The sequence below is a fragment of the Nannospalax galili genome, unplaced genomic scaffold (assembly GCF_000622305.1).
Source record: "Nannospalax galili isolate Female #2095 unplaced genomic scaffold, S.galili_v1.0 scaffold872, whole genome shotgun sequence".
Lineage (NCBI taxonomy): Eukaryota > Metazoa > Chordata > Mammalia > Rodentia > Spalacidae > Nannospalax > Nannospalax galili.
Window position 1 is genome coordinate 757,478 of NW_008332654.1, and position 10,178 is coordinate 767,655.

Genomic DNA, 10,178 nt, shown 5'->3' on the forward strand with positions numbered 1-10,178 from the left:
AAAAGAAAAGAAAAGAAAAGAAAAGAAAAGAAAAGAACAGGCCAGAGAAAAGGGATCACCTGACACTAGTGGAATGTAATCAGGGACTCATTTAAGGTAGAAATGGCCAAATTCTTTTGATGTTTACAGATTTTAAACATCCATTACCATTATCTGCTATAAATTATAACCCTGCTGGAAAAGCATCAATCTCATTTTATAAACAAAAGATTTTCAGTCCAAAAATGTGAATGTACCTGCTCAAATTCTTTTATCCATGCAGTATAGAGAAAGGAGTTACACTTAGGGTTTTCAATATTCATTTCTCATTGTATTGTGGCTATAATATGCTCCATTTCCAGAGATGGTTAAACCATTAAATAGACCAGAATTACACAAAAAATATTTAATAAGAATGTAAACTGAGGGCTGGAAAGATGGTTTAGTGGTTAAGAGTACTGGTTTATCCTGCAGAGGATCTGGGTTTAGTTCTTAGCACTTACACTGCAGCTAGCAACCACCTGTAACTCCAGTTTTCAGGGGATCCAATACCTTCTTCTGGATTCTGTGGGCACCACATGCACATAGTGTACTTACATAAGCATGGTCAAAACACTCATATACATAAAAAAATTAAAAATATTACGAGATTTAAAAAAAGAATGTGAACTGACAGAAAGTGATATGACAATTTTTAAGTAAAGTTTTAAGAATAAGAATTTCCTTACAGATAGTTCATCTTTTGTTGACCATAGTGATTCTTTCTTGAGCTCATTTTTCTTCTCTAGTTCATCTTCTTGCTAAAATAATGTTATTCATCGATGTTATTAATAACTGTTCTTAAAACCTTAAAATAATAATGCTCTGACCCAGTTATCTGATAAGCACCTGTCCTAAAGAAATTATAAAATAAAAATAAGATGTAGAAATATATTTTCCAATATGAGATGCAAAGAACTGGAAGCCATCTAAGTAAATATAAATTACATAAGTAGAGAATAGTCATAACTTAACACAACATACATAAACTTATAAATCATGGCTAGAAAACTGTATTAACAGTTTATCTGAAGTCTGAAAAATAAGATTTTATAAAGAAAATACTATGTCTGGGATGGTAGGATATCAATAAACTGTTGATCCACTTTCCTTTAGTCTATAAGCATTCACAAAGATCTTAAGATAAATACTTAAAATGATAAAAAAAAAAATCAGAGTTAAGAATAACCTCACATTGAGTAAGGCTGGTTAGCTGCATTAATTTCCCAGCCATGGCAATATACTGTTGTCATTAAGCTGCCCAAGTAATTAGGTAGAATCAGTTCAGGGCACATGGACTCTATACCATTTCTTTCATCTATATGTGAATCGTCAATTATCTCAAAATAAAAAGTTTCTTATACCTTACACTGAAAGTAAAAACCTTTTATAAGTAGATTCTTGCTAAAAGCAGCTTAGTGCTAGAATACAGTGCTCTAACTTTTACTTTAAAGTTTATTGCAATCAAATTGCAGTTTACACTCTTTACTCCTGCATTGTATTTTTGCTTTACAATGTTCAAAGTTTTAAAATAGTAAAATAAAAATAATTATGCTGTAAAATCATGCACCAAAATAAGTAATTATATTGTCTGATATCACTATCATGTAACCCTTAGATATTAAATGAAAGGGCAGGGCTTTTCTGGTTCACAAAAGGCTGTTTAGTGGTGCCATGTCAAGAAGTGCATGATGCTCAGTTCTTATCTTTTCCTCTCTGGGCTCTAATGACCAATACCCTGGGTCACAGGCTCTGAGAGAGTGTACAACAACAGTAGGTATTGAGGACTAGTAAGTAAAAACACAGATCTAAGAGTTTTGTGACTTAAACCACAATCATTTCTCCACAGATCTGTGTTCACTGTGAGCAGCAGACCAATTTGTAGTAGAATTTAAGGAAAAGAGGGCTATATAAAAAAAAAAAACCAGGTGTGGCGGCACATGTCTATAGTCCCAGCACTCGGAGGTGAAGGCAGGAAGATCAGAGGTTCAGGGTCATCCTTGGCTACGTATTAAATTTGAGACCCTGTCTCAAAAAATAATTTACTTACAGGTATTTTGTCATTTTCTGGCACTGTTTCACCATTAAAATTATTACTTCTTTCTATATCCGCCCTTAGCTTTTTTCTGACATTGACACCTTCATCTTGTTTTTCAACCTTCACTTGGACTGCTAGCTCTGGCTTTGTATTCTTGAGTAACTGTCCCAATACTTCATCTTCTATGGCCAAATGAAGTTCTTTTCTTTTATTTGATTTTAGGCTTTCTATAGAAAAAGCTTTACTGGCAGAATTTTCCACACTGGATTTTAAATCTGTATCATCCATAAGTAAGTGGTGTGCTTTTTTGTCCAGAGGCTCCTCCTGAGATGGACAGTCCTTATTTCTCCACAGTGAGGGTACAGCAGGCTGGGTTTGTTCTAAAAGAGAACAAGACATTTCCATTCTTGATGATTTACATGAAGACATTTCTTGATCTTCTTCCTCCCTTTCCCTTAGATTTAAAAGAGAAAACAAAATCAGAAAACAAACACAAATGAGGAATTTTGTTTAATTTGTAGTATTTACTAATCACTCCATTTAACTCACAACATTCTCTGGCTTTTATTAACAATATCACTGCAAATCAAACCTTTGAAATGGTACATAATTCATATTCTTGCTACTGTTTTTACAGGACTGATGGATCCTATGATTAAAACAATATGGAGAGTCCTATCTTTTCTGCTAAAGTAGAATTAATCAATAAATAGTGTGAGGGAAAAGAAAAATACAAAAATACAGAGAATCTAGTGATAGAAGACAGCAGTGTACTTAGTAGTGCATGGAACTTTGGCAATGAAAACTTAACCTGGGAATATAACCTGATGGGTTCATTAGAGCTGGAGTCAAGATAATAAATCAAAGGGGTCCAATCTAGAATGCAGCACCAAGTGCATACTGTAAATACTATGTGACTTTGTCACTAAAGTACTCCATACAACAGGCTGTCATTCAGTTAGTAAAGTACTGAACCTTGTTTATGCAAATTTTACAACAGTCCAGAGGACGCACACTTGGTTCTGTACAGTAAGATTTTTTGTTTTAATTTTTAAATTGTATATGCATTTGTGTGGATATATGCACATAAGTGCTGGTGCCTGAGACATCAGTTTCCCCTGCAGCTGGAGTTAGAGGTGATTATGAGCCACCCATTTGGGTACTGGGAACCGAAATCCCGGAGCCATCTCTCCAGCCCCTGGCAGTTAAAATGAAAAATTCTTTCAAAGACACAGTTGAGGAGTTGGAGTTATTAAAAAGTATACCTTTTTTTGGTACATGGCTGAAAGTAGTTTCTGATGGAGTTCTGTTGCTGCTGAGAAAAACAATCTCTATTTTTATTTACAGCTGCATATTTTCTTGGTGAAAGCTGATAGTTTGGGATTTTTTCCCTAACCAGAGTATTTGATACTATATTATTATTTTTGGAGTTTGGATTGGGAGGTTCCTTCATATTAGATGTTTCTTGTGAATGCATTTTGAAGTGTTGTTGCATTCCAGAAATCTTTGTTTCTTTTGGTCTTTCACTCAAAGACACACTGTGGGAAAAAGAATGAAAAGTAAACAATTAGGAGTAATTTTTATCTAAAAACAAAGACCTTTAAATGTTCTGATAAATCTAACTTCAGGTTAGATAGTAATTCAGTGAGTGTATTTTATCATTCCAAGAAAGTAACACACTTGTCATCTAAGTCCCTGGAAGAAGGACACAACTTCCTCTCCATCCTGGCAGGACATACTGTCTGCCAGGTTCTCCATTACACTAGTGTTCTACTGAACATTAAACCAGGTGGTAACCTGATGTAATTTTTGTTTTATTTATACATTTTAAAAGTATTTTCATGTAAGTGTTATAATATAGAAAATCAGGAAAAACTCCTAATACTCTAGAGCTAAATATAATGGCATATTTAAATTACCTTGGCTAGACTGAGATGATTCTATCTAACCAGATGGTAAGTCTCTAGTATTGAACTCTAGACTACCAGGAAATATTTTAAAGCAAGCACAGGGGCTGGAGAGCTGGCACCACCATTAAAGGCTCAGGTTCACAACCAAAAAGGCTAGAGTTCAGTTCCCAGCACCCATGCTTGTCTGTCCAGCTACCCTTTTGAGCTGGGCATGGTGGCTCAAGCATTTAATCCAGCACTAGGGAGGCAGAGGCATGTGGATCTCTGTAAGTTCAAGGCCAGCCTAGTCTACAAAGCTAGTTTCAGGCCAACTGGGGCTACAGGGAGAACCTGTCTCAAAAAGACCGAAATAAATAAATGAATAAATAAATAAATAAATAAATACACACTCTAAAAAATATTGTTGAACAGACCAAAAATAAATAAAATTGTCTTTCAAGCAGCTACTAAAACATTAGTTGCTTCTTTTAATTAAGAATTTTCACCCACAATAGTAAAATTTAATATGAGAGTTATATTAAGTATCTTAATATGAATACTTTGTTATGGACTATTTAAATAAAACATGTCTTAAATGGAAACTATCATAGGATACAAAAAAGTTAACCCTTTCTTTAAAAAAAAAAAAAAACAAAAAAGATATGGAATTCTTCAAATAAGAGAACCCTCAAAAAGCTCCTCGTAAGAGTAAATATTAACTATTTAGATAGCTAGGTCAATGTATAAAGTATTTCCAAAATTATAATATTTAATTACACATATTATACAAACAAATACATTTACAATAATATCCCTGTCTGTGAGACCCCCTAGGAATTTGATGTCTGAAGTCAATGATAGTTCCAAACTCCATAAATACATTTCTATATACACATACCAATGTTAGGTTATGAATTAGGCAGAATAAGAGATTAATAGTAATAACTAACAAGACAGAAAAATTGTAACACACAATAATACAAGTTACATGAATGAGGTGTCTCCCAAAACATCCTACTGTACTAGATTCACCCTTCTCGGGCTATGAGATAAAATAATCACTAAGGAGAAAGATGAAGTGAGATGCTTTAGGCATTGAGATGTTGCATTATGCTACTACATCAAGATTACTTGTGCATAAGCACTGCAACACTAAGACAATCCAATAACAAGCATGCTCCTAGTGTGGACACACTGAACAAAGGGATAATGCACAATGAGGTAGTACACCAAGAGATTTCATCATGCTACTAAGAAGCATAACTTAAAACTTAGGAATTATTGTTGGTTTTAGAAATTTTCCATTCAATACTTTTGGACAATACTTTACTATGGGTAATTAAAAGTACATGTAAGTGGGGGCTACTGTATTTCAAACATTTCATCAGTCACAAATAAAATATTCTTTTTACTTTTCCATGTACATTTGCAAAGAATGAAAAAAGTTACTGTAAGAGTAAAACTACAGTTTGCAACCAAATCAGCCTCACTCCTTCAGTTGTATGCCCTCTATGGCACTTTTATTCTACAATGGCAAAGCTAAGTAGCTATAACACAGACAAACAGCTTACACTTCCATAAGATTTACTTGGTGGTACTTTAAAGAAAATTTTCTGATCCCTGTGAAAGATACCATTTTCTCTGGCATCCAGTCCTAAGAGATGACTTAATAAAGGCACCAACTCTATTTCTTGAATATACTTTCAACTGATAAAATAATGATAGGAGCTTAACAAAGAAGCTTTACTGTGTATCTGCTTGCTCTGATTCTGTGTCGGCCACATATGATGTAGTATTCTTTGCAGCACTTGGCATTATTTTTCCACTGACTGACAAGCCTTGGGAGAGGCTTGGTCCTGACGTTGTAGTCTTTAATTCTGTAAATCACACAAGTGGAAAGAAAGAAAAAAGTCATAACCAATACATGTACAAAGGATATTTGATCACTGCTGACTGTTAAGACTGCCACACTGAGGTGACTAACTGGGTATTACAGCTAATGGTTGTCTTCAATTAGTGGAGCCAACAAATATCCAGTGAGCAGCCTGCTGTCACCTAGGACAGAGATTTCCTTAAACAAATGAGTTTAAAACTACATCAAATTCTTTACTATGAAGTATTAACAACTTAAATAAAATCAACAAATCCTAGTTCCCAAATGCTTTTTTAAGTCATAGACTGAAATATTGCATTTTTTATGGACAGAAAATTTATCTACCATATCACCGGTACAAAGCGAGCCAATGTGAGTTTTATTTTTAGAAGGAACGTATTTGAAATGAAGACACATAGCACCATTTTAGGCAGACCTTTTTAGCTACTCTATTTAGAAAACCATAATGATCATTTCATCATTGATTTGCTAAAATAGCAACTTAGTTCAAATACCACTTAAGGAGATCTGTACTTTATTTTTACCTTCCCACATTGACTTAGATGCTCACTGCTGGTCCCATACTATTCTACAAGTCACTTTAGTAATGATTCATTTATGTGTGACCTGAGTTATTTAACTTCTTGTACTTTTGTTTCTTTACCCATAAAATGGAAACAATTATAAAAACCTCAAGCTGTTTTCAGGGCAAAATAAGATGCTATGCGGATAGCATGTAGGAAAACACTGAGAGCTCAGAAAGCACTGCAATGTAAGCTATGCATACTGTCACAACTGTGCTTGCTCCCTTCTCCCATTAGACAGAATCACCTTGAGAACAGTTTTTTTTTTTTTTTCCCTGTAAAAGCAACAAAATGAAACTGATAGGACATGTTATTTCTAAAAAGATTTCTAAGTTATGGGGAATATCCTAACATAAGGCTATATTTAGGAATCTACATTACTTTTCTTAAAGGATGAATAATCTTTAGCTTCAGACCCTAAGGATAAATTCTCAGAATGGTTGTCATAAACTTTGGGGAAATATTAAGCATAACGCAATTCTAGAAAAATAAGTTATTTGGACATGTTTAAAACTTCACAAGCACTTAAAACTATACGTGCTTGAGCTGGGTGTGGTGCCACATGCCTTTAATCCCAGCATTTGGGAGGCAGAGGGAAGCAGATCTCTGTGAGACTGAGGCCAGTCTAGTCTGCACAGCAAGTTCCAGGCCTCATGTGGCCATAGGGAGGCCCTGTCTCAAAAAACCAAAACTAAACTAAAACAACAACAAAACAAAAATATATGTGGTGAAAGTTACTCAGTGGGAGGGGAAAGTAGTATCAATCAAACATACTTCACGTAACACATTAAGCTATAAGCACTTGTGCTGGGCATCGCAGCACATGCCTTTAATCCCAAGCACTGGGGAGGCAAAGGTAGTCTGATCTCTGAGATCAAGGGCAGCCTGATTTACATAGTGAGTTCCAAGTCAGCCAGATTTGTATAGTGAGACCCTGTCTAAAAAAAAAAAAAAAAGCACTGAAGTGTAATATCAAGATAACTATAATTAATTTGAATCAATTACTACTCACTTTGTGAACAATGATTAATACACTAACCTCTCTCTACTTTAGTCCCTTCATTTATACAATAAATATAGCATCCTCTTATCTTAAATAAATTGTTTTTTGGAATGATGCATGTAAAATTCTACTCTAGCTTCTGTATACTTAGGGGACAGCAGTTATCATTACTAATCATTATTACTAATGATCTATATATACTTAGTTAATTCCTGATCTTTAAGCCCTAAGTGGCTCACTCCTTATAAATTCTAGTTGAACATATTACCTATCCACTTAAACCAAGGTTACAGAATACGTAAAAGTTAAACTGCCCAAATTCACAGGTACTGTTCAGTGAACTACTGTGTAAATGAAGCCCAAAGTATAGTAAGGAGGGCTGTTCTCTCTTGTCTATTAGCAAAAGTTCAAAAACTACTCAAGAAAGTAGGCAAATAAAGTTATTTGGAAAAATAAATGTAAAAGTTTCTAAAGTAGGAATAATAAATGAACTATGTTTATGATGGCCGTCAACTTGTTTCCAAAAAAAAGTACAAGAATATGCAGTCATCCTTAAGTATCCAGAAGACTGGTTCCAAGACACTTCCTCACAACAGATACTAAAATTCAAGTTCTTAAGCCCTTCATATAAAATGGTATAGTACCCGGTGTGGTGGCGCATGCCTTTAATCCCAGTACTCGGGAGGCAGAGGCAGGTGGATCTCTGTGCGTTCAAGGCCAGCCTGGTCTACATAGTGAGTTCCAGGGCAGCTGGGGCTACAGGGAGACCCTGTCTCAAAAAGACCAAAAAAATAAATTAATTAATTAAAATTTAAAAAAATGGTATAGTACCTATATATAAGCTCCTGACTACTTACAATGCCTAATACACTGTAAATGCTAAGTAAATTGTTGTTCCATTGTTTGACTAATAACAATTTTAAAAGTCTATACATACAGAGCCAATACTTTTTCCAAACTTTTTTTTCTTTTTTCTTTCTTTTATTGAAACAGGGTCTTGCTACACAGTCCAGGTTGGCCTGGCACTCACTATGTTCCTCAAGTTAGACTTGTGATCCTCCCTCCTTCATTCTAAATAATTTTGATTGAATTGGTAATTTGGTAAAACCTCTGGATACAGAGAACCAAATGTAACAAAGGGATAATACCCATCACTGAGTATATCCACACAGTTTTCTACTTATGTCTCTGCTTCTACTCTGGACTCCTAAAATCTATTTTCTATACCATCTAAGTCATCTGTTCCTTCTGCCTGAAATTCTATCCCAGATCGTCACATGGCTGCCTGGCTCTGGCAATGCTGTTTGCAGGAGGCCTGATGCGTCAGTGGAATCTTCCTTGATCTGCCTACAGCAGCCCTCTTCCAGTCACAGTTGGATGACCTTGTTAACATCCTCTTTTACCTGGCTGTATCTGCACTAGAAGGTGCACTTCTATTTGTTTACTTCTGAATCCTAGGCTTTGAAATGGGAAGTTCAAAAGATCAGGAATCATGTTTATATCATTCATTAATGAACCTTCAACAACTAGAAAAATGCCCAATTTTATGGCAGAACTACTTACTGAATGAAAATGAATGTATATATGAGACTGAAAAGGTGAATAGGGTCACATCTGCTAAGTAAAACCATAAGTACATATAGCCTATCATTAGTTTACATAAACAAACTTGCTAAAGAATCAATGCAATAATACTTTATTTACCTGTACAAGGTTTGCCTCGAGGATCACAGTAATTCTCTGTAGTCATGAAAATAACTGCCAATCCAATTTCTGCTTCAGGAATAGGTCTAAGACCCTGCCTATGAGAATAGAATAGTCTAAATATAATAACATTTCAGAATAGCTTAAATATGGCAACATTTTGAAGCTCACAACTTGCCAGGTGTGGTGGCTCAGCCTTTAATCCTAGCCCTCAGGTGGCAGAGGCAGGTGGATCACTGTGAGATCCAGGCCAGCCTGGTCTACACTTTGAGTTCCAGGCCAGCTGGGGATATAGGGAGACTCTGTCTCAAAAATATCAAAACAAAGAAAAATAAATAAATAAACAACTTAAAAAATATCAAGTTCAATCAACTTATTTTTCTTCTCAAAGAGCTACTAAAATTTTATGGCATGGACAGAATTTGAAATACATGGAACATTTCAAATTATTCACTAGGGCAGTATTATGTTGGGGCAAAGACACCACCTTAAAGCAACTTAGTTAACTTCACCAATAAAATAAAGATCTAGAACAAAGGATAAAGGTCTTTCTGGGTCTGAATTTCTACAACTTTCAGAAAATGTAAACAGTATTATCTAGATAGGACAACAAAACAAATCTATGATTACTATGATCCTAAAAGAAAGGCCAAGGAGGCAGAGAAACACAACCATGCATAAGCTATATCTACACATGTATATGAGTTTAGCAAATTGTCACTATTACACATTTCACATATTAAGGCATCTTTTGGTGGGAGGAGGGGTGGCAGAGTCTTGCTGTGTTGAAACTCACTGGTTGAAAACTCATAAACTCAAGCAATCCTTCAACTTCAGGCTGGCTTAAAGTATTCCATCAAAAGAATTTCATAGGGAATTTATTTGCTATGTTCTATAACATGAATGGATGATTTTATAAAACAAAGAATATTTAGTACAATTCAAAAATAATGCTGCCGGGTGTGGTGGCGCATGCCTTTAATTCCAGCACGTGGAAGGCAGAGGCAGGCGGATCTCGGTGAGTTCCAGGCCAACCTGGTCTACATAGTGAGTTCCAGGTCAGCTGGGG

The 10,178-nt window shown here is 35.2% G+C and overlaps 1 protein-coding gene across 5 annotated transcripts in view; it reads right to left on the reverse strand.

Annotated features, from left to right (window-relative positions):
- Nbn (nibrin) overlaps positions 1 to 10,178 on the reverse strand; it is a 40,492-nt gene that overhangs the window by 12,499 nt on the left and 17,815 nt on the right. For 4 of the 5 annotated variants that reach the window (XM_008827613.3, XM_029560890.1, XM_029560889.1 and 1 more), the window contains exons 8-12: positions 9,110 to 9,207; positions 5,693 to 5,822; positions 3,322 to 3,594; positions 2,069 to 2,510; positions 708 to 779 (exon numbers count right to left, since the gene is read on the reverse strand). In XM_008827613.3, the coding sequence (XP_008825835.1) occupies positions 708 to 779; positions 2,069 to 2,510; positions 3,322 to 3,594; positions 5,693 to 5,822; positions 9,110 to 9,207 (1,015 nt within the window). The remainder of the gene's footprint in view (positions 1 to 707; positions 780 to 2,068; positions 2,511 to 3,321; positions 3,595 to 5,692; positions 5,823 to 9,109; positions 9,208 to 10,178) is intronic. The other variant, XM_008827615.3, reaches the window with a different exon arrangement.